This window comes from Falco punctatus (genome assembly GCF_963210335.1).
Source record: "Falco punctatus genome assembly, chromosome: 4".
NCBI lineage: Eukaryota > Metazoa > Chordata > Aves > Falconiformes > Falconidae > Falco > Falco punctatus.
The window spans coordinates 110,715,053-110,738,818 of NC_137583.1; the positions used below are offsets into that span (position 1 = coordinate 110,715,053).

Here is a 23,766-nt window from a genome sequence, read left to right on the forward strand (position 1 = left end):
AAACACCCTTCAGCCATTGCCAAGAACCCTAGTTATACACACACAATACATCAGGCTAGAGCGTTTGCAGCTGTCCTTCCACAAATAAGTCACACCAACGGGGTTTTCAGTGGGTTTAGTGACAGCACAGACTGAATGAAAACTGGCTTTTTTCCATGTGGGTTTTAAACTGCTTTCACTGTTTATTATGCCACACAGCACTTACATTCCTCTGTCTGTCCCCCACCTCCTTGATCGCTGGTGGTTCCCTGACCAAGCGGGTTTTAAGGTTAGGCAAGATAAGTGACTGCCTCCCTTTTACGAGTAAAAGGCTCCAGAGAAAGCCAATTTACACATGTGAAATGTTTTATTCCCCAGTCATAATTTCCTTCTTGTTAAAACTGGCAAGAGTCATACATCTTATTCTCTTAATTTACTCAGTACATGGGAAATTAACAGGAAAGAACAGCACAAAAATTCTCTGGCCTGATCTAGAAAAGAAGCTGATGGTCACAAGGCTTCCCACACTGCATCACTTTCAGGCCAACACCACAGCTGAGAGAAGAAACAGATCTTCAGAGGCTCCTACCACATCTCAGAGAATAGAAACAGTGGTAAGTGTGAGTCCTCAGGAAAGGTTACACCGGTTCCAATGTGTCTTTCATTAGCATTACTGAACAAGTGTGTCTCTGCACCTAGTGCTCTCCACTGCATCAGGAGGGGAGCTGCAGAAATACTGCAGGTGAAGCCACTGTGTCCCTAAGAATACCCTCACGTGAAACTTGGCTTATGCCTATTTTATCAAAAAGTGTTTGAAGAGTGCCGACAGTGCACTCATGGCTAGGGAAATAGGATGGTGTCCATCTGGACCACTCCCTGGATTTTTTTCTGGAGCTTTCCAAACTGGGTGGGTAAGTCACTCCAGCTTGAGTCTGACTTCTTTTCAAGAGACTTATAGTCTCCATATCCTCTGTGGACTGAACATAAAGGTGCAGATAACATAATACTGAGCGACTGCTTCTTGTGTGATACCGGCAGACTTCAGCAAACGTCTACAAGAACTCCAGAAAAAGCATCTCAGTGCCAAATTTGAAAAAGCTGCTATTCCTTTCTTTCTTTCCAGCCAGAGCTCTACCTTTCTATACTGACACCCATTCTGGGTGGCTTCAGGCTTGATTGTCCGGTTTAAGTTTTAAAAATAGAAGGAACACTCTAAACAACTGTCCACCTTTGAAAATGCAAAGCTTTGCTGGCTGTTACAACCTGAACTCACAAAGCTTCTCTAAATCATAGTAGAGTCATGAAAACGCGTGTTCATCCTTACTTTATTGCTGCTTTAAGTTTAGGTATTATAATGAAAAGTGCTCTACAAATTCAACAAAAAGTTCTCTTAAGAACTACTTAAGTAGTTCTGCCATGCCAGAGCACAAAGCAGACTGACTGTCCTTATTCATGCATATTTGTATCAGGAATATGGCCAGGAAATGCAATGAAGTATGTTAACAATTCACATTGTAACAGTGTGAATGGAAATGGCAAATGGAAAAGAAACACTAAGGAAGTATTCTCCTTCATGTCTACAGCACCAGTAGACATACAGCACCAGTTCTAACTGTACAAATGGAAAATTAGTTACAAGTATCTGTGGAATAAACTTTTAAAGATTGCTGTTCCATAAGTATGGCTATTTCTGTAAAAACCTTGATTTTCAAGACAGACACAAAGGTTGAATCAGAACCCCAGGTCATCACAAATGTAACAATATACAAATGGTTAGCAGAATCCAAGACTTGGTTTAAGTCCTGTTATCTTTGTAGTATCACTGATTAAAAATAGACCTTTTGTTCGGGTCATCTAAAGCATGAGTTATGCTGGCATGGTAATTTGTGAGATAATCACACATGTTGATTGCACCAAGTCCTATAGCATCACAGCACAGATTTCACAATGGAAAGCATGACTTCTGTATGTTGTATCAGAATGTGTGAACAAAATTGAACTGGCACTTGAAGTTTATCTTCAAAACACTCATGGAAAGAAATAAGCACAGGACTGTATTTAAATTATTTGAGCAAGGAGGCATATTCCCTCTTTGTAACTGTGCAACACCTATTTTTACAGAGACTAATTAAATGATGGAATGGCCAAGTTGCAGCTCTTGAGTCACAGGTGACTTGAAGACAGCTTGGGTGCAGCTCCCATGCCGTGGCTAGGTCCTAACCCAGGCTAGAGTGATCCCCAGCTGTGGGAGGAAGAGAGTTCCCATGGGAACTGCTAAGGCTGAAATTATGGAGTCCCCATGGGGCTTATTAAACATCCCACATGGCTTAGTCCTCAAACTAAGTGGAGGAGCCCTGAGAAGTTATCACCATCTCCAGCTTGGGAATGAATCTGGAGGTCCCTCTCCTCACTGGGAAAAACAAGGGGGGTTAGCAATATGAAGATTTTGGTACATGGCTTGAAGGATCAAGGACCTTTGTGTGATCACTGTACAAATAACAAAGCCTAAAAAAAAGACTATCATCAGACAACCTCTCCTACCCACGTACGGTAAAGACCCTTTCAAACAAGAACTGGTAAGCAAGCCTGTCTCATGAAACACATGAGATTTTGGAGCTCCAGGTGAACCACTTAGAATAGTCCTGTAATACTGTATTTCAGACATTTTAATTTTTTTCATTATATCACAAAGAACCATTACGCAAATTAATTATTTTTTAAATCTTAGATATTTTTCTGACTTGGCACAATTGCCAAGAGACTCTTGGCTAGACTCAGTGATGAAATTCCTGCCCTTTAAAGCTAGTGTTTTCTTTTGATTTTTTTCTTAATGTATTTGAAGCATACAATAAAGTCTCCATGGTAAAATATCAATGATTTATCAGCATGGAATAAGTTTTCTCTGCAAGTATAAACATAATATGTTTTTTGGTTTACATTACTGATAAAAGGATTTATTTTTACTAGCACATACTATTGTTAATTAATATAGAGCTTATTACACAAAAGTGTAAGAGGCTGGATATTTCCTCACTCCTTTTAAAAAGACATTCTACCCATCACTCGTTCCTAGTGGCTTTTCAGTCTTTGGCATCTGGCAACACAAAACTTTCCTCATGTAATGAGTGGCATCAGTAAGAATATTGTCTGCATTGTTTGCACAATGATTTCTCCCTAATGTATATTGATTGCACTGATTCAGATAAAGTATGGGAGGTGCAAATGAACATGAGTCACTTCAGGTAACATTGTTTTTCTTCCCTAATATAGGCTCCACACACCACCAGACAGTTTGGCCTAAGTCCATTTCACCTACATTCTATCTTATTTTTCCTTGATGAAATAAAAAGGCAAGTTGTTTCTCTTATAGCTGTAATTGCACATTGCAGGGTCTTTGGCAATAAGCAACAGTAACACTATGACACAAAAAAACTCTCTCATGAACGAAGCACATAACGATAGCTTTAGCCAGTTACCAGTATTTGCCTAGCACACCCGCTCTCCTAACAACTACTGATCTTGCTGACTTGCCTATGTGCTAATTGTTTTTTCTTGGCCATGTTGTTCATGGCCTTTTTACCTAACGTGAATTAAAGTGTTTGCAAGCATCTACCAAGCACAGCTAAGGGATCTAGAGTATGCATAAAGCAGATTTATCAGGGAGAAGCCTTGGAAAAGCCCAGCTTGCTAATACATCTTGTTATATCATGCTCAGGAATGGAATTGATTTCGCTGCTGTGTAAGTTTGTGACTTTGCTTTATACAGCCATTGGGGAAAAGTGCTCTCAGTAAACTGCTGTATACAGCTGTGGTAAAGTTTAGAAGAATCTAAACAGGGTGCTAGTCTCTTTTACTACAGTAAACTGCTGCTTTCATTTTCCTCAGATTTCAAGATTCCCCTGTTTTTAATAACTTTTAAAATTATTCTATCATGAAAAACATGACATGTGGTATTAATGGTATGTGGGCACTCCATAAAATCTCATTTCTCAGTATCCCATAAAACTCTCCAGTTGAGCTTTATTCTCCTTCTTCCCAGAAATAAATGTCTTCTTAGAGGCAAATTTTGATTTCACAAGCACAAACTCACTTACTATTAATTGGAGCTGCGCAAGAACCAGAAGCCCACATTTTTTTACCCTTAAGCCTTATAAAAGTAAATGTGAATTGGTATGACCAATTATGTACAAAAGCTGCAAGGGAATTATGATTGTGAATTATTTGCAGGACACAAGCAAGAGGAGATTAAAGAACTAAGATACTGCCTTTCTGATTCTCACATCTCTCCCAGTTCTTGCAAAGTGTTATATTTAATGATAAAACTCTGTGAAATGTGAAATAAAGAAATTTTCTTTCTGTCCTTCTTGACAATTCAAAACAACCCAAGACCACTGTGCCTGCCATTTCCTGCCTCTCATCCCTACCAGACACACATCTCTAAGTATGCCATGCTCCCAAACTTAAGGATCGAGGCACTGGGATCAATGCAAGCAGTCGTCAGCCTTTCCATCCCAATATCCCTACCAAAGCTTTTGATGTGGTTGCTCTGAGGAAGACCAGAGGTAAGAGAACTCCGCTGATTTACCATTTATTCTTGAAACTTAGAAACACTACTGAAGTCATAACTGTCTTCTACTGAAGTTTAACAGAGCTAGAATCTGAATACACCAGTGGTCAAGCTAAGCATATCGGCTTAAATTAAGAGCCTCCATGGAGGATACCTCAGCACTGAGAATGATGAATAAACCTGACTCATGACCACCTTGTAGCCTCAGAAGGCAACAGAGCTATTAACATAGCTGCTGATCCCCACAAAAGCAAGATGAAACATTTACTGTATCTGATATCTTCTGGCAGAAAAATAATTCTTCACAGTCCAAAACACTGGAAGAAAAAGGAAAAAAGTGCACCAGTGGGACCAAAAACTAGCCATTTTGGGGCCAAAGTCATGCCTGCCACACCTTTGCTGAGGACAACAGAAGTACCCCTGAAATGCACACTGAATTATTTAAAATATTTTAACACTACACAGATAGTAGAACGAGGTCCAGGGAGAAAAAGCAACTCTTTCTATCCCTTACGAAGGCTGAGATGAAGCCCTAGACATTAAATTTTTACAGAACACCATGTAAGCCATCATGAGGTGTTTGTTTTAACCCCAGCAGCATTTTACCCTGAGAGTGTTTTACATAATATATTGGAGGAAAAGGACATGATTTTTTTGTTCTTATTCTGCTTTTCCCTGGAGGCATTCTACTACATTGGGATTTTGACAGGTATTTCATTTTGGAAGACTTTAAAGATCACCTGCATGAACTGATAAGGAGTCCTTGGCAGCTGCTGACCACACAGGGTTATGGGGAATTTGAGACAGGAGAAAGCCAGCACCTATGTGCCATGGCAGTGCTTGCCAGGAAGGGTTTGGCAATAACTGTGTGAAACAGAAAAAGTGTGCACTGGCATGGGTAAGAAGCTTTTCAGTAGAGTAAAAGCTGACAATGTTAAGTACAAAGTCAATTTGTATTAATTAGCTGCCATTCCCAGTCATCGGCACAGCGCTGTATAGTTATGTATATAATTGGGTACACAAGTCATTTTTAGTAGACTACTTCTCCATCCAAACCCAAAATCTTTCCACAGAATATATAAGGCTAGGAGTAGTCATTGTTAGTCAGTTTTCATTGATCATTGGTCAATTTAAGAAACACTAATCGTGTGGAGGTGGACTTACAAAGCCTATTTTTGCACAACAGGAGGATCACCAGAGGCCAAGACCTATTTCCAGCAAAGCTTAGCAGGTTCAGAATTACAAGCTAAGGGGGCAGCTACCACTGGCACTTAAAAAGTACTTTAACTTCATTTGCTGTTCCCTCCATACATTCCTCTGAGATCAGGACACTTCAGTTCTCAACGACTGGAGGAGAAATCTCTGGTTAAGTACAGATAACCCAGACTATGCTCAGGTGACTTTTACCACCAGAAGGTTGTTTTTAAAAGCTTTGTGCCTTTCAGCAGCTCACCTTTACAAAACTCAGAGCAGCCATTACATAGCTAATGCTGAAAGCATCATTCTGAGGTAAATAGGGAAACAGAGGCAGAAAGACTGGAGATAAAAGCAGTGATAGAACCAGGGTTGGAAATTAAGCTTTCCAAGCATGCACTGCAGCTTCATTTTTGTAAGACATCTAGTAGCACTCAACTGTTCCTCTGATGGTGACATTACAAGTTCAGAGCCAGCTTCACAATTCACCAAGCTTTATTGTTTGTTGTTGCTGTTTGTAAAAATCATGCACAGAAAATGCAGTAAGAATCTTCCCTGCTGGTGTGTGAATCAATCCAGAGCTCCTGCAACTGGCCACAGGCAGATTGCCTTCTGCAGAGGCAGTTTTATCTGGTGTAAGATCAAGCACTCAGCTGCTTGTCACCACCTCTCTGCCTGAGATAACTAGTTTTGCAGATCTGGTGGTGCAGATAATCACATTGAGCGCTTTCAAAAAGACAGCTGGGTAACTTATGCTGCTTAAATGGGTGATCTGATCTAAGCCTTCTTGTTTTGTACCAAGAGTGAAGATGAGTTCTGTCTGCAGATCCACGAGGTCAGCCTTGCAATGCAGAAGCAACATTAGCAGCAGCTCACAGAAAGAACCTCTTCCACCAGCACAGCCGTCTTTACAGTGAACATACATCTACAGCCTAAAATGCAGACCTATCTGTCATTCTGATCCATGGTATTCCATTAGAACACATTACATATTTCCCCTGCAGGTAATCCATAGAGGTACAAAGTTATCGGTATTCCCTCTGAGTCCTGAAGAAGACTGTGCACTGGCCAGGACACACATACTCCGTATGAGTACATAGTTCATACAGAAAAGAGCAAAATGCTCTTCTTTTTCTTTTTTTTTTCTTTTTTTTTTCTTTTTTTTTTTCTTTTTTTTTTTAAATTAAACTTCTTTGAACCTCCTTCTTGGGAGGCATTTTTACACAGAGCTCCTGTACTGTTCCAAACACTTGCAGGCCATGAATTAGACATCACACATACAAAGAATGAAAAGCTTCAGAGACAGTTTTCAGCCACCTCAGCAATATATAATCAAGATCAGAATCTAGCAGGCTGTCCTGTGACTTAAGTCCTTCAAGTACTAACTAGCTCTCATAGGCCTAGCCAAGTAGCTCTGGAAATAATAACAAGAAGAAGCAGTAGTGGCTGCTGACCATACATTTGGGGGAGGGGGAGGTTTAATTCAGAAGCTGAGATTATGCTCTGCAGCCCTTCAAAGAAATGGTTTGGGCAGCAGTAGACCTTTCCTCCTCCTTACCTCTCCACAAGTCCAGCCAACACACTGATACGCTGGTGTCTCTATTTCCATGTCTTCAAGAAAACAGACCTCCTCTTTGGGGACGGTCTTTGACTCCAGCCATGCCTTCCCCAGTGTAATGATGGACACCGAGCTGGTCCCAGAACAGAGGAGTGAATTTGTTCATGAATTTGTTCACGTTTCTACTATTCTTTGGCTTGGCTAAATATTAGTTCTCTTCCCAAAGGGATGTAGCAAGTTTGATGACAGATAAAGGTCATGAATAGTGTAGGAAAAAATAACAGTGAACAAAGAAAGATAAAGCCTTTGCAGACACATGGTCTCGTGGATGTGGCAAGGGAAATATTAAGCAGCAGTTCATTTTGAGGCAGTCTATAGTTGTGACTACCAGAGAAAGTTTATATACCATGTAATGTTCTGCCTACCATGTGTGGCTACCATGGAGAACTTGATTCCAAGTTATCTGAATTGAGTTCAGCTGAATTATGTATTTGTTGAATCTTCCACTTGATTAGTAATACTGTACATTTTTCCACCACATTTTTACTTTTATTAGCATTTACGAAACAGATAACTGGGGAGGGGAGGTGACATGACACCTGTTATTTGAAACCTTTAAAATAGTCTTTTCCATCCAGCACACATATTTGGCTTATACCTTAACTATTTCTTCTTATACTTCAGCTTCCTAAGTTTGCTGAAGAAAAGGGTCAAATATACTATGCAAATCCACCAAAGATAGTGGGTCCCAACTCCACTTTTAAAGAGCTAAAGCATAACCTCTCTCCAAGAACAACCAACACACTATGAAACTCTGAAAGGGCTCTGGGGATCACAACATACAGTCAGGACTTCACAGGTAAGCATTTAGGATAGAAATGAAAGACCACAAAGTGTTAGCCCCTACATTTCTCAAAGAAATTTATTTTTTGCCATTTAGTTACAAAGGCCACACAAACTTTAAATTGTTTGAAGTTTTTCAGCAGGACTGTGCATTACTTCTGATTTTCCTAACCAATAAAAACATGTGACAACAAAGTATGTCTCCATTACGGAAGAGGTCCTATGAATCCCCTTAGCCTGGATAACTAACTATTAAATGAAAGTGACTGGCAGATTAACTGGAGAACTAGTTGAAGACATGGAACTAGTAAGTACTGCATTTACTAAGAATCTCATGCTTCCACCACAAGTAATACTGGCAAGACTATTACCAGATTCAGCTAGCAGAATTAAGCCTTCCCTGTGGTAATCCTTAAGTGCAGGGCAAAGCTCACTCTGAATCAGAGGCAAAAGTTCAGTACACTAAACCAGTCCTGACAGCTAAATCAGCTACTTGACAGAACTTCTGTAATGGATTAACAACTTGTTTGAGGTTTTCAGTGGAAAAAGTTATTGTGATTATCTGCTTATGTTTTATCTCATCATTTAAAGTTGCCACCAACACATGACGACACAAAACGACCTTTTGCCTTGATAAGTAACATGAGTAACAGTCTCCATAAAATGACTTGGCAGCTCTCTTGTGAATGGTGCAGCACTGCAGAGACTGAAACATATTGGCTAGATGTTCAGATGGTATTAATTAGGACAACCCCATTGAGCTCATCAACTTACTGTCTTTATTGCACATTGTGCATTTGATAAGTGACCTATTACCATTGCAGACTATTGCCTCCTGACTAACTATACCAGTTTAAGTTTGGCAGAGTTTCTGTGATTTCATTCTCCTCCATTTATGTGAGTGATTTGCCCTTCTTCCTTAAGGGTAATCAGTAACATTATCAGATTCTATTTTAACACAAAGACTTACTCTAAAGAATATATAAAACTGTATCAGAAAACTCTATGTCTATTTCCTTCAACAATTTTTATATTCTGTGTGATCTGTATAAAAGTGAAAAGATACTATTTGTATTAAATGCTGCTCGTGCAAATGAAGCATAACATGATACATAAACATAGCAAGTCAAGTTGAGCTGCGTTTTGCTAACACATCCTTACCTGTAATAGCTTAAACCATTCAGTGACACCTGCACTTTGTCATGCAGAGTACATACACAGGTCTAATTGACTGTAACTGACTAAGCAATTCTGCAGGGAAAACAGAAGGAATGGATTCCTGCTCCGCTGGCTTTACAGCGCTTCAGGGTTCAAACTCAACAGACATACAATAAGCAAGGGAACTCAGTAAGATGCTGTCATTTTCTTAGTCCAAAATGGCCGTGGATAAAAAGTCCCCAAAATGTCCTGCTTTTTTTCTATTGGATTAAAAAAAGAAACAAACACCAAAACCAAGTATCTGGGCTGCTTCACTTTGCCCGGGAGACCCCTAACTGAGCCATTTCACTAGTGTCAAGCAGTTGTCTGATAAAATAAGCAGTCTCTGCTAAAATAGGAAACTTAGATGACTGTGTAAATCCTGGTACTTCCTCTATAGAGAAAGGAAAATGTCTGCCTAGTCTCTCACAAGTGAGACCTCTTGAAGGTCACACTGCATGTTTACTTCAAGGTCAACAGTCAACATCCCTGTGAATCAATTCTGCAAGAACAGTACTCCTCCAGTTCAGATGCCCCTGCCTTTATTCAGGGTTCCTACTATCGTAGCCAGCTAGCTACTCAGGCACAATGCTAAGTAAAATAAAAACAGTGGCCAGTCTAGGTCAGGAGCATAAAGAGACAGAAAGCACAGACCAGAAATGGGATGTGAGCCAAAACCAGGCCACTCTGTCTCAGACATGCTATCAGAAAGTTCATCATCTTGGACACAAGGCCACCAAAAAACAAACTTCACAAAATCACTGACACATTGTAAACAGAAGCATTGTACAGGGGGCAGCTTTCAGGAAGGCCTGAACTTTTAATTCCTTCCAAAATCTGCATATTCCCTTTCATAAGAAGATTTCAAGCCCAAACATTTGGATCGTAATATAATACAGGAAAACCCAGTTAGTCTAAGTCAGACAGGCTTAGCACTGGATGTGAAAAGTCAGGAAAGTAGAATTTTGTTGCACAAGCTTTGGCATCAAGTCAGCCTGCATGGAGACCAGAGGACAGGCCAAGACCGTAAGTACTCCCTGAATGGATCCCCTAGCTGTGAGGTTCCTTGGCACCAAACAGCACTGTCAGAGCTGCAGCATTCCTTCTCTAAGACAGCAGCACAAAAATGTTTTTTATGATTCCATGAAACAGGAGAGACAAAAGACCTCAGAGATAACATGACTGAGGGAAAGAGACACAAAATCCATCATTTCCATGTTTTTTATTTCTTTAACTGACAGATTCCTTGGTCCTTTAAAAATAGAGTAACAAATATCAAGTAGCTCAATACAAACGGTCTGGTTTGTTCTCTAGTCCTTTCCCAGAAAGCCACAATAATTTCAAACAGTAAAGAGAAGAGCAGTTAGGGCAGCCCAGGGCACGTGCTGTTTGAGAAGACTAGAAGAGTTTGCCTTGGTCTAAATGCTGTGAAAACATGAATTTTCTGGAGAAACACATTGGTAGTTTAAACACTGGTTACAGAAAGAGCTGGTTCATTAAAGGCCAAATGGATTCACAAATGAGCATTACAGTCTGACTGGGAATGAACTTAGGCTGGGAATCACAAGATGATTTTTAATGGTCACAGCAGAGAGGTTCAGGAATAGTGCCTCAATAGATGAGAGGATCAGAAAACAGGCTGCTTCAGAATGGTCCCGACTGGTTTATGAAAAGAGCTATGACACAGTTGTCAGCAACAGCTGGGAATCACAGTTACTGGCCCAATAAGGCTCTTTGCAGACCCTCGCAAGCACCAAGCTTCCAGGTCAAAAGGATCCTCTGCTAACCTGCAGGGAGTCAAATGCCAGTTATGTCAGCCCTACCACACATACACAGGGACAAACATGATGCTCATGAGCTGTGGAATCTCTTTGTGCACAGCACATTCCCAAGGTGTCAATCTTCTAAAGCTGACTGCGGCCTCCCCAAGCCTACATCAGACCTATTATGGCTTGTATTTCAGACTTCTCTCTTTCCTTTTTGACTCATTGTCTAAGACAGGAATGTTTAAGAGAACTGGAAAGGCCACAAAGACTGTATTTAAACTGCAGTGAAGACTGGCAGAGAGAGAATGGGATTTAGCAATCCCTGCAGGGCTTTGAAGGTGCTTTAGAATGAAGAAGGAAACATGTAATTACAGAAAACACAATCTGTTAGGAATTAGCCCTAGATGGCTGCAAGTGGTCAATATAGTAGCTAAGGATTAATAGTGGGCATTAACTTGGTGCTTATAAAAATAGTTAAGAACAAGAAGTATGGACAGAACAGCTCTGCTGCTGTGTTGTGCTTACTTAGCTGTTTAGGATTCCAGAAGCATGTGAACAAAAACCAACCAAACAAAAAAGTCCCCAAATGCGATGTATTTAAACACCTTAAATCATTTTTGTAAAGCATTTTGAAACTAACAAAGCAACAAAAGAAACTTTATTGGAACGCTCTCTCATGGATTAGCAATTGGCTTTGCAAAAAGAACACAAAGAATAAACTTAAATTGCTACTTTCTGTGTGCTGACAGATTAATATCTCTGCTACCCAGAATTCAGGAACATAGCTAATATTGGTTCAATGAATATCGTAAGGAGCTGTAGCCAAGCGAGGATTACAGAAACAAAACCAGCACATAGGCATTCATTGGGTTTTTTTAACTGCTTAATTGAATGAGATTATTCAATTGTTTCCCAGAGAGGACCTGAGGAGGGAGCAAAATGCCATTGTATTTTTCATTGAGATTTTTTTTCGTTGCAGTCTTCTCAGCTGTCCTATTAAGAGGTCAGATACATATTTCCCTCTCCCTTCAAGCAAATTGCCAGAATTCAGAAGACTGCCAGGATCAGACACTGAATATACAGCTCAAACAGAACCATGCTTCAAGCTAGGCACTATCCACTGGACTTTACAAGGAGAGATACCAGCAAAGAACCATGGCAGAAACGTAAACCCCTGATTACTTTATTCATGTGTGAGATCTTCAGGAGGCCAGTCAGGACACAATGCCCCAGCAGTGCACTATTGTCTGTGCAAGCATTCAGAGTACAAAGGGCTCAGTGGCTACCAAGAGAATATAAGGAAAATTACGTGACAGGAGTCAGAGCTTACTTTCCGTTAGGAGAGGATACTCATTTTCTATCCCACCTTTACACATCTCAGAAACAATCATACTTTTAGTCCTTAAAACAGAGATGATTGATAGATGTATTAGGATAGAAGAAGAGCACAGGAGACTACAGGATTTGGTACAAAAGTTACTGTCCAGCATAACAACAGATGAAATATGAAAGTGAATTATGAAGAAACACTGCAAAGAATTGTTGAAGACAACTCAGACACAAATGAGTTTTAAAATATTTGTTACCTCCTGGACAAATGATTTCAAAGTAAGTACAGACTCCTGCCTTTTGCTCTAATCTCCTGAGTGGTGCTAAAGGCAATGTTAAACTGCAGAGAAAGGAAAATATTATGCTATTTCATAATCCTTGTGTATCTTGCATTTAATTTTGTTCAGCACATTTCATAAGTGACTAAAAGCAAAAAAAAGTCTGGAAAAGAGCAACAATTATTAAAAATGTGATTAGTTACACCCCAAGAAAGATATGTGAAAACTGAACTTGTTCTTTCTAGGAAAAAAAAAAACAAACAACAACCAAATCAAACACACACACACAAAAAAAAAACCCCAAGAAACCATACACACAAACAAACAAAATCCAAGAACCTCCCCAACCCTATAAACTACAACTTACTACAATTTAACAATGAGTATATAACACATTTACTATAGACAAGTTTCATCAGTCATTTGTATCATGTATTTGTAAGCCCCCAAATGAAAAAGCAGTGGGACTTTTTGTTTGGTCAAATTTACCAGACAAAAGAAGAAACTTAGAAAGTACACTCTAATTTACTTGTTTAGTTTCCTGCTTGGAACATGATGAAGGCAAAGAGCTTGGTATCATTAAAAAAGCTTGGAGACATATCCTACGTGCATAAGAAAAACATCTGCAATGCTAGTAGTTTGGATCAAGTGTTCTCAGTGCCCTGAGACTTCATGTTTTAGGATAATAAGCTCATCCTGGTCAGTTTTTAGTGTCTGCAAAGCATCCAGCATTGATCATTGTCAGAAACAGTGCTAAACCACTGATTTGCTCCAATACAACACTTGACACGTTCCTACAGTCATACGTAAAAACAAGCAGACAGTGAAGCTGGAATAATTAAAACCTGATTCTAAAACTGCCAGCCAGGTGATTACTGAGTTACAAGTCTTGAAAACTTGACACAACAGGCAGCAAAACTAGCATAAAATCTCAGCAGGAATCCAACCCCTCCAATGACAGAAACATCCCATGGGTGCTACCACCTGCAGCAGCAATTTCCTCTCAGTGAAGAAGACAGCTTGTACATCTATGAATCATGAACATGTTGCATGACTTGGTCAGGCTTCACATTCAACAGCTTATCCTGCTCTTAGCTCTGCAGAGAACTGGATATACACTTAACAGCACCAAGCCTGCCATAGCACACAAATTTTATTCCTATGGGAGAAAAGAGCTAAATTTAGCAGTTTATGACGTTCTTTCTACTGATGTTATAAATGGTTTCTCCTTTGAAAATCCTAAGGAAAGCAAAGCTTTTTTTTTTAAGACTCTCACCTGAATTGTGGGCCATGCTACTGCTCTTATTTCATGAAAGGTCCTCCTGTCTGGTCTACAGCTTAAATACAAGAACTGTACGCTTTAGTAGATCACATTAGATTAGCATGCCAACATTACATACAGAGACCCAACCATACAAATCTCCTTACAGAAGGAGTCTTAATTTGGAGCTTTTCTCAGGGCTCAGTTGATTCTTTGGAGACTAATTTGACAATATCTTCATTTAAGCTGCTGCAGAAGTACTTCTTACTCTACAGCTTAGATTATTCAGAAGATGATGTCCCAGCTGACAAATGTAAATCAGAGGACAGTAATCTTTGGCTTGCACAGATACACAAGGCAAATGTATTATCAATGTAATCAACTGTCATCCCCTTCAAACAGGATAAGGCTGAAATTCTTCCATTTGATTCATCAGAAAGAAAAATCCTTTTCTAAAAAATTGGAAGTGTGGTAGCTTTGGCCAATGACTTGCCACCTAAGAATATAGATTGAGGCCAGTAGCAATTACTGTTCTTGTAAGATGTTTTGTTCTCAGATGGAATCAGACTCTCAGACAAAGCTCAAGGACATGTATTATACCTCTATTATTTTAAGTTTTCCAGCAAACTGTGGCAGACTCCATAATAGCATAAGACTAGCTTTAAAGTTAAAAACATAACAGACTTAATGAAAAGATAACCTTTTATTTGCCTTTCAGTTCTTAAGCCTTTAATTTTAAAATTCTTTTCCAAAAGCAACAAAATTATGGTTTTAATAAAAACTGAACTTCTGACAAATCGCTAGGTCCTGAATCTTTCAAATGTGAATGTCCTTGTGAGTTAATGAACTTTGGCCTTGAGTCAAAAAATGTTCTTTTTTTAAATTACTATCTTGAATCACCTATCCTTTTAGCCTACTTTCTCTATGGGAACTGATTTATAAAGACTCAGGGTGAGTTTTCTGATAGTAAAACAGAAGCTGATGTAGCCTTGTCCTAGGACAACTCTTGTATTTGGCAGCTATTCCATGTTTCACTGCTAATTACCTGACTTTATGCATTCAAGTTTCATACTCACCGTTCCCCTACACGCATCCAAACAAGGTGCTCCTGTTGTGCTACTTGCCTCAAACCATGAACTGATTGCAGAGAAGTTGTATCCCACACTTCTACCTTATACTGAGGTTCCAAAGCCTCATCATACTCTTCTGTGAGTCTACAGATAACTAGCCATCTATCGGTCTACAGGCAGGTACTAGAACAAATGCTTGAGCAGGCCAGTCCAGTACCTCAACACGGAAAAGACAGGCATTGAGTCAACGTTCTCCTCCTAGAGGTCTGTGTCTAAGTTGACCAAGAGTGACTTCTGAACCCTGGATCTTCTTAATCTACCCAGCTCCCCACAAGCCAGATGCTAGGAATGTCAGAGACCTCTACCTACAACAGTCTTGGGAATACTTCATCATAAAATAAATGGCTCCCAAATAAATCTCCACACCTGTGACGTAAATCCACAGCATCAAAGTACTTTGGTATTTTCACACCTGTTAAACTCATCAGTAAATTTATCACTCAGTAAGTTGTGGCATTATAATGGTTGTGTGATTGATTCAGCTATGAAATATTTTGGCAATCTTCCAGCTGCCTGCTCTGCTTTGCACTCTGGGTGGATTAGCTGGTGTCTCTACCTGTGTTACCTGTCATTTTTTTGACAGTTTACTGCAATGGTGAGCAGCAATGCCTCACCCTGTGCCTACCTGGAGTCTACAGCAATATTCTGGCCAGGCAATTCTCAGCCTCACTGTTCACCTGAAACCTCTCATAGCAGAATATCCCTTATCTCCCCCAGCGCCAAGCAGTTGCATCCACAGCCCTACAAAACTCTCCAAAACCACAGGAACAGCAGATACAGAAAGAACTCGTTAAGTTCTGCCTTCATCTGCTAACATCAAATCCTTCAACTGCCACTCTGCACCCTGGCAGGGTGCAGAAAATATTTCTACGTCCAACTCCCAAATACTTTATCTTTATAACAAAGGTATGAGACAATACAGTAGTAGTTCTTTTTAATTTGAGAATAGCCTTTATCTGTTTGATAACAGAAAATAAGTATTGAATGCAATCCAGATATTCAAGTCAATACAATACTTCTTTTAAAAAAATAACAATGTTGTCTGAGACAACTGCAAAAAGCTTAAATACGCTGCCACATGAAATTACTATAAACAGAGCTCAAAATAAAACCAAGACTTCTTCGATAAAAATGTTACAAAAAAGCAGATGCTATGCACAAATTTAGCTTTGTCTTAAGAAGGAGCCTAATACGTAGTGACCCTCAGCAACTGCCACATCTCAGAGACTCCACCTTTCCAGCTGTTCCAAGCAGTAGCACACTGGGATGTGTGCTTGGGAAGCCCCATCCCTGGCAGTGTTCAAGGCCAGTTTGAACGGAGCTTTGAGCAACCTGATCTAGTGGAAGGTGCCCCTGTTCAGGGCAGGGGGGCTGGAACTAGATGATCTTTAAGGTCGCTTCCAACCCAACCCATTCCATAGTTCTCTGATTTGCCCTCTCTGTCTTAAGACTGTATAAAACACAGCAAGCTGCAAAGATTAGAGACACTCTATTCAGAGGCACACTGTTTTCAGACTCTTAGACTCAACAGGCACGTTTAGACTCTTTAGAGACTCTTCATTCTATAATGTTTTCCATCTTTGTTCCTCACCTGTTTGGGTGAGCAGGTTGCTGTCTTCCATCCAAATGCCTTGTAAAAGACATGATAAGCATAAAGCTATCAGTATATTCCGAATAACAGGACTTGCACTCTAACAGTGTCAAAAAGTAACCCTCAAAGCATATGTTTTCCACTACAGTATATGTTTGAAGGATCCTAGCATCAAGAATTTTTGAAGCCCAGCCCAGAACTTCTCTTTCATGCTGATAAACCAGGCTTTGAAAAAAACTATGGAGAGATCGACCATTCTCCCAAACAATTTCAAAGGCAAAGATTTTTTTTTTAAAAAAAGCAAGTATTCTGAACAGCTTCAGTACAATTCAGAAATCCTAATTGTGCAAATTAGTCAGTACTGTTTTGTGATGAGGTAAGATTTACAACTCAGATCATATTCTTAAAACCAGCTCACCCCCCCGTGACTGCAGCACAAATCACAGACTCACCAACGCTGATAACTAGCAGCACCTCGGGCTTGGCCTACTTCCATGATGTAAGAGGATGAAAAGAGGCCAAGGTACTCAAGCACCTAGTCCCTGATGATATCAACGCAAGGAATGGGTTCTAAGGTATCCACCAAAGACCAAACAAAACGTTCACCACTGAACTGAGAAAAAAACTGATGTTCTCCTGAGTTCTAGTCTAGGCCGGTAAGGCCATCGTTCTTCTTTTATCTGCAGTGTACCTCTTAAAGAGAAGTGTTTGGCTTTTTTGCCATTTTTCCTTTAGTATTAGACGTCACATGTTGGGTTCATTTTTCCTTCCTTCAGGACAGAATTATACAGCAATAATTCTGATTGCAGAATAACTATTGTTCCAGTGTGTAATAGTCTGAGGTAGTAAAGAGACAAAGGCATTTCAGGTGTAACCACAGTGAATAACTGAAAGGCTAAAATACAAACCTTCTAGGCAAACCATACCGAGGCAGTCTAATTAATGTTAATACATGCAGCAAAGTAATAGTGCATTGAAATACGCCCTGAGTCATTTTAGCCTGCTCAAGCAATTCAAACCCACAAAGCCAGAAAAGCCCTGACCTTGCCTTCAGCATTGCCTCTGGAAGTGCCACAACATACTCTGTCCTACAGAGGAAATCATACGTGTGCGGGATTCACACATAACATACACTACAGACGCTGTATTTAGAAGAAATTGTCCCACCACAGAATGTTTCAAAAAATAAAACACTGGGCACCTTGAACAACCCCCCTTCCTGCACCTTCCACTTTACTTACAGACCAGTTCTTACCACTGTGTTGCTCCAGATTCACATGTACTTATACCAAAACGGGCTTAAATAAGTAAGTTCTCTCCATTTGAGATACCTCTTCTTACTGGTGAAAACACCTTCTAAACTCGTATATGTTTATATTAGGCAGAACCTCTGCTTCCACTAACCATACAGGTATGCAAACCCATCAACACTCCATTTGTATCATTTACACCTTCATGAAAGGGTATTACATCATGACTGCTGCAGACATCTGCATGGTCAGGTGTAAAGCAGAGAAGACAACAGTTCATTTCACAGACTGATTTCTAGTACACTAATCTTTAGTGCTGAAAACCTCACAGGTTCAGTATTTTCCCTGAGAGTATTACTTCCTTATTTCAAATGCTTAGCAAAACCGATTCAACTGTCTTGAATTAAGGCGTGGTTTTCAAAAATAGCTTCCTGGAGAAAAATTAAAGTAACATTTGTAATAGTGTCCCTCCACATGCATGAGAATGGTTAACCACGAAGTTCAACATGCAAGGTTCAGTATGGAGCGTACATATTTACATGGCAAAACCCAACAGAAAATGAGAATTACATATGCTGGAAGCCTGCATTCTGTGACGAAAGGGAGAACCTTTGGATGGGCGTGAGTGGCCATCAGTCCACATTAAGCACTTAAAGAAGCTTAAGAATTTCTACTACTGTAATTTCTTAACACAGCTTAAAAGGTACTCTCAGCTCCTTCCTCTTTTAAAGATAAAGAGAAACCAGCAGTCTTATGAGTCTTGTGATAGTAAGTTACATACATCTGGCTCCTGAAATCATGTAAGACACAGAAGCCTTACTGAACAAAATTACATTCCCTACAATCATGGTAAAAAATCTAAAAACATGAGCAAAGTGCACCATGAAGAGTCAAAACCAAATGGCAAATAAAAGGAACAGAGAATGCCTTTAGCTTCTAAACTAGTATTTTTCCAGTCAACCTCGTAATTCCAGGAGTCTGACATGATTGGAGATTTGAGTTGGGCAACAGGAGGTCATGATGCAAGTTTAAAGTGGTTCCATTGCACATGTATTACCTCACTACCCGTAAGGTATATGAATTTAGCTGTATATTATATGCAAATTAGTTTTATTGTGGTAAGTGTACTGCCAAAAAGATTACAGTGTTAACTGTTAAAGTTTACAACTATATTAATATTTTGTATACACCTTCTGATGAAATGTTAGAAACTGCACAAACACGTCTCTCATGCTCTAGACACCACAAGCACTGGAAAACAACGTACTCTCCAAACCTGGAAGTGATGTTTTGCTGAATATTCTTATGAATTGTCTGCAAAATTCTACCATCAGTGGAACTTTTATTATATTTTTACCCTGTCCTCATTTCTTCTTGCTTCGTTGGCACTTCAGATGAGCACTGCCTCACAGGGCAATCACTGGAGCAACTTACACCAGTTCCAGCACAGCATAAAAGCACACACAGGAAAAACCTTTTCCAGTGCCAGATAGTGGTAAATTCTCAGTTTTAATGTCTACAGTTAAGGCAAACAGTTCACCTCTTGGGATCACTGTGTTTTGATCACTGGACGTTATTACACTAGGCTTTTTTAGTTTTTTTTTAACAGCCTTTCTTCCTGGCCAAGGAGAGCGAGTTGGGGTCACATCTGAAATTCATTATTTGAATTCTGTTTAGAAGTCCACAATGTATGGATACCAGCACATCCTCTTCAGGCACCACAACGCTATCTAGCCAGCTGGGAAGATGCCTGGGGTATCTTCTTTTCTTGTGGCAGTCAGTTCTGTAATACTCTCATCTTCTTCAAAACTGCAAGATTTTCGGATGCCACATGAGATGTAGGCTTCAACCGCGCACCTGCTCCCCCTCCTGCAGCATATGGTGGCCACAGGCGAGGGGTCCCGGCTGGCCCTTGTCCAGCCCGGCGGGCTGTGGCCGCCCCCTCGCTACCTGAGGCACTTCCCGCTCTCCACCCCCTGGGCTCCCTTGGGGAAGCTGTTAGAACGGCCGGCACGTCCCTCAGGTTCGCCTCACCGCTCCTTCCCTCACCCCTCGAAGGTGCCAAAAAGCGCGGGCGGCAGCGGCCGCCGGAGCGCGGGGGAGGAGGGGGGGGCGGGGGGGGAGGGGCGGGCGCCGGCTCCCGCCTACGGCACGCGCACGGGCCCCGCCCACCGCGCCGCCACGCGGCCGCCCGAGCCCGCCCGCTGAGGTCGCCACCCGCCCGCGGCGGCGCGCGACCATTGCCTCGCCTTCCGCCTTGCGCATGCGCCCGGAACGCTCCCACGCGCCCCGTCGTTCCGTACGTACTAGAGTTACGTCTGACGCCCTTCCGCAGGGAGGGGGAGGAAGCCGGGGGCCCGCCGTCGCAACCTACCACGCTAGCCGCCAGCGCAGTGACGTCAGCGTGACGGACAGGAAGCGCCACCAATCAGCGGTCACCGGCCGCACTTGATTGGTTGTCACGTCGGAAGAGGCGGGTCGAGAACCTGCGTAGCTAGGTTGCGCCAACACCGGCTTACATAGGGCGGAGTACGGCGTGTCCTTGGGCTCAGACGCCGGACAGTGCGGGAGTTAGCGGGGCTGCGGTCACCGCCGTGGGCGCAGCATCAGCGGGGCGGCCGGCCAGGCAGGTGCGGGCAGCAGCTGCGCGTGCGGCCTGGCCCTGCCCCCGGGCCCGGCGCCGTGGTCCGGGGGGGACCGTTGGCTCGGAGCGGGGCGGTGGGGCAGCCGGGCCGGAGGGGTGAGGGACGGGATGGGGCGGGCGATGCCCTCCTCTGTTCCGGGAGCGCCATTCCCGCCTCCGCGGGCCGGGGCGGGGGAGCCCGGGGTCGCGGCCTGCGGAGGCGCCGGGTTGCGGCGGAAGGTCACCGCGGGGCCTAGTGGTCCTACCGCGGGGGTCTGCGGCCGGGGGGCCGGAGCGGTGGCGGGGACCCGGCCTGTCAGAGCTCCGCCGGCGGCCGCTGCGGTCGGGGGTGGCGCGGCCGGGCCCGCGCGCCCTTGCGGGGTGAGTGCGCCGGGCACCGCTGCGGGGTCGCGCCGGGGCGGCGCCGCTTGCCCGGAGGGGCCCCCGCGCCGCAGCCCGTCCCGCGCCTCAAGGTCAGCCTGCGCGGGGCAGGGCACGGCCGGTGCCGTTGCCCTGGGTCGCGCTCGCCGCAGCCCGGGCCGGGAGCGGTGCCGCCGGCGGGAGCGGGCCGGGCCGCGCCTCGGCCGGAGAGGGAGGAACATGCAGACGGCCCTGTCCGTTTACATAATTGCGATTTTACACAAAGTCACGGCTAGGAAGCCTTGCTGTTATAGACACACAAGCTATGTACGTGGGTGTTGTGTTCAACTTACTCTTCAGAAGTTATCTCTGTACGCGCCAAATGCAGTGGGGCGATTACTTCTGTCAATGTTTATCACCTTGATGCCTTTTATGTAATTTAACAATTATGTGCTAACCTTGAAACCCGGGAGCTTGTGGATGGAAGGTGTGCTGGAGAATTACTAGACTGATGGGCCACGTATAAGGTTTTATAAACGGGATGCTTTTAAAGTTTCTGTTGATTAGGTGACCTTGAAATTGTGATACTGACCTCTGCATGTGTTCTTGGTCTAGTACTGAAAATGGGAGATATTGAGAAGGGCAAGAAGATCTTTGTCCAGAAGTGTTCCCAGTGCCATACGGTTGAAAAGGGAGGCAAACATAAGACTGGACCCAACCTGAATGGCCTGTTTGGACGCAAAACTGGACAAGCTGAGGGCTTCTCTTACACGGATGCTAATAAGAATAAAGGTAAACTTTAAAGCTGCTCTTCCAGGTTACTAAGTACAAAATTACTCTGTTCTCAGTGATAGTTCTAGCAGTACTGAAATCGGCCAAAACATAAAATAACATAGAGGACAAGATATAAATGTGTGTGTTATTGTAAAGTTGCCAACTACCCTTTTTTTTTTTTTTTAGGTATCACCTGGGGTGAAGATACTCTGATGGAGTATTTGGAAAACCCAAAGAAGTATATCCCAGGAACAAAGATGATTTTTGCGGGTATTAAGAAGAAGTCTGAGAGAGCAGACTTAATAGCATACCTCAAAGATGCCACTTCAAAGTAAAAGTGATCTGCTGCCTTATTTATTTCAGAAAGGAGATGGCAATGGAAATGTCTGTGATGAGATCGGTTTTTAAACTTTCTATTTTTACATGTACTGTGTCTAAACTTAAAATCTGTCTCGCCCATCAGATAACACTGCTCACAGTGGGTCACTAGAGTACACACTTGTTTGGCAGCCGTTAACTTCATGGAAACTATGTAATTGCATTGATTTAAAAATGACTATAATGTTCAGTCATTCTTGGTGGTAGAATTAAAAAAAAAAAATAAAAATTTCCTGCCTCTTCATTGTTTAAAAGAATTATATAAATAATCAAACGAGTAATTGTCAACAGCATAATAGCTTTGACAGCCCAACTCTTTCAGGTTTAAAAACAGGGTGGTTTTTGGCATCTTCCACCACCATACATCTTCAGTTGCATTACTTTAAAGATTTTTAAAAACACGAACAAAACAACAAAAACTTAAAAAAAAACCAAACTCAAAAACAAAACCAAAACTCCCTCCACCAAAACCCCAAGATAATATTTTTCTAAATTTAATCAGTACTAGGTGTTATATATTAATCGAAAGCTTGCAGTAAGAATGCATTTCATCTGACTTAAGTACTATTTGTAAAATGGCAGTTGTGCCCCGCCACTTTTTTTTTGTTGTTTTTTTAATCTAGGGGAAGCATGTTACCTAATTTATCCAAGACTCTTGACAGCTGCATGCACTAGTAGAGTATAACTCCCCTTCAGAAACATCTTCAGCTTTGAAATATTATTGAAACCCTTTGCTCAGTAAATCTTCTGAAAACAGCCATCTTTAGTGTAATGAATAGAACGGAAGAACATCCTATTCTGGAAATAAAAGTGCTGAAGATCAAGCTGAGGGTTATTAAATCTTAATTCAGCAGAAGCATTCACCTGAAATCTACTGTTACAGGCCATTTCAGATGAAGGGGTACAGAAATGAATGCACTGGTAGACTAAAGGGAAACGGTCTTCCTCTGTGCCTGGCTGCAGCCGATGTCATTACTTCCAAGGTTCTGTTTCGCACAGTGTAAAGCAGACTTTTTGATGTTTTAACTGCATTTTTTCATACTAAGTGAATTGTTCAGATGAATGTATTTACTGTGTACTAGCAGTAAAGCATAACTTGGAGCAATCAAAACTGTAAATTAAAAAAAATTAAAAGTCTTGTTTGCTGTATGTGTCTGAAATTAAGTGAAAGCCAGTGAGAACATAGAGAAAAGTTGGGAGTCCAGCTTTACATCATTAGGATACAAAGCGAGCAAAAGCTCAGTGTGGGGAAAAATAAAAGTAGATGCTAATGGAGTTGGTGTGAGAAGCATGAATATGGCAAAGCTAGAAAGTATTTGGGACTACAATTGGCAAAGCTGAGCTTTTCCACTGGTGTTCTCTTCAACGGCACTTTTGCTGTGCTTCCTGAGAGAGACAGAGGAGAAAACTTGTAGTTTGAAAGCTGTAGTGGTGTTGAATTGGCTGAGTTTGAGTCAATGACTTGAGTTGCAAAGGGCTGTTATTCACAGTAAGTGGAAAGCGTTAAGATTACTAACAACTTGTCTCAGTGGTGGTTACCCTGTATGTTGTGTTTATTAACTTTTTTTTTAAAAAAAACTAGATGTGCAAGCAGTATTTCTTCCAAACAGAAAGGCTTAATATTAACCAACAGCAGTGTCTTTACTAAAAGCTTGTTAAGAGATACCTTCAAATTGTAGTAGTCTATT

General features: G+C 41.7%; 2 protein-coding genes across 2 annotated transcripts in view; both read left to right on the forward strand.

The window, feature by feature from the left end:
- The window catches only part of SPMIP4 (sperm microtubule inner protein 4), a gene marked incomplete at its 5' end in the record, with an annotated part of 33,988 nt that extends 14,128 nt beyond the window's left edge, over positions 1-19,860 (forward strand). The window contains 16 exon segments of the mRNA XM_080383227.1: positions 4,324-4,437; positions 4,440-4,597; positions 7,968-8,105; positions 8,109-8,157; positions 8,338-8,387; positions 8,390-8,395; positions 8,398-8,547; positions 8,733-8,787; positions 10,118-10,161; positions 10,163-10,192; positions 10,196-10,325; positions 10,328-10,365; positions 10,369-10,386; positions 10,388-10,465; positions 10,467-10,484; positions 10,487-19,860. Coding sequence (XP_080239353.1) covers positions 4,324-4,437; positions 4,440-4,597; positions 7,968-8,105; positions 8,109-8,157; positions 8,338-8,387; positions 8,390-8,395; positions 8,398-8,547; positions 8,733-8,787; positions 10,118-10,161; positions 10,163-10,192; positions 10,196-10,325; positions 10,328-10,365; positions 10,369-10,386; positions 10,388-10,465; positions 10,467-10,484; positions 10,487-10,576 — 1,166 coding nt within the window. The 3' untranslated portion in view covers positions 10,577-19,860.
- Positions 19,861-20,415: 555 nt separating this feature from the next.
- On the forward strand, positions 20,416-23,215 carry CYCS (cytochrome c, somatic). Its single transcript, XM_080382213.1, has 3 exons — positions 20,416-20,573; positions 21,542-21,718; positions 21,887-23,215. Exons 2-3 carry the CDS (start codon positions 21,550-21,552, stop codon positions 22,033-22,035), a joined length of 318 nt encoding a protein of 105 aa, XP_080238339.1. The 5' UTR covers positions 20,416-20,573; positions 21,542-21,549; the 3' UTR covers positions 22,036-23,215.
- Positions 23,216-23,766: the final 551 nt, after the last annotated feature.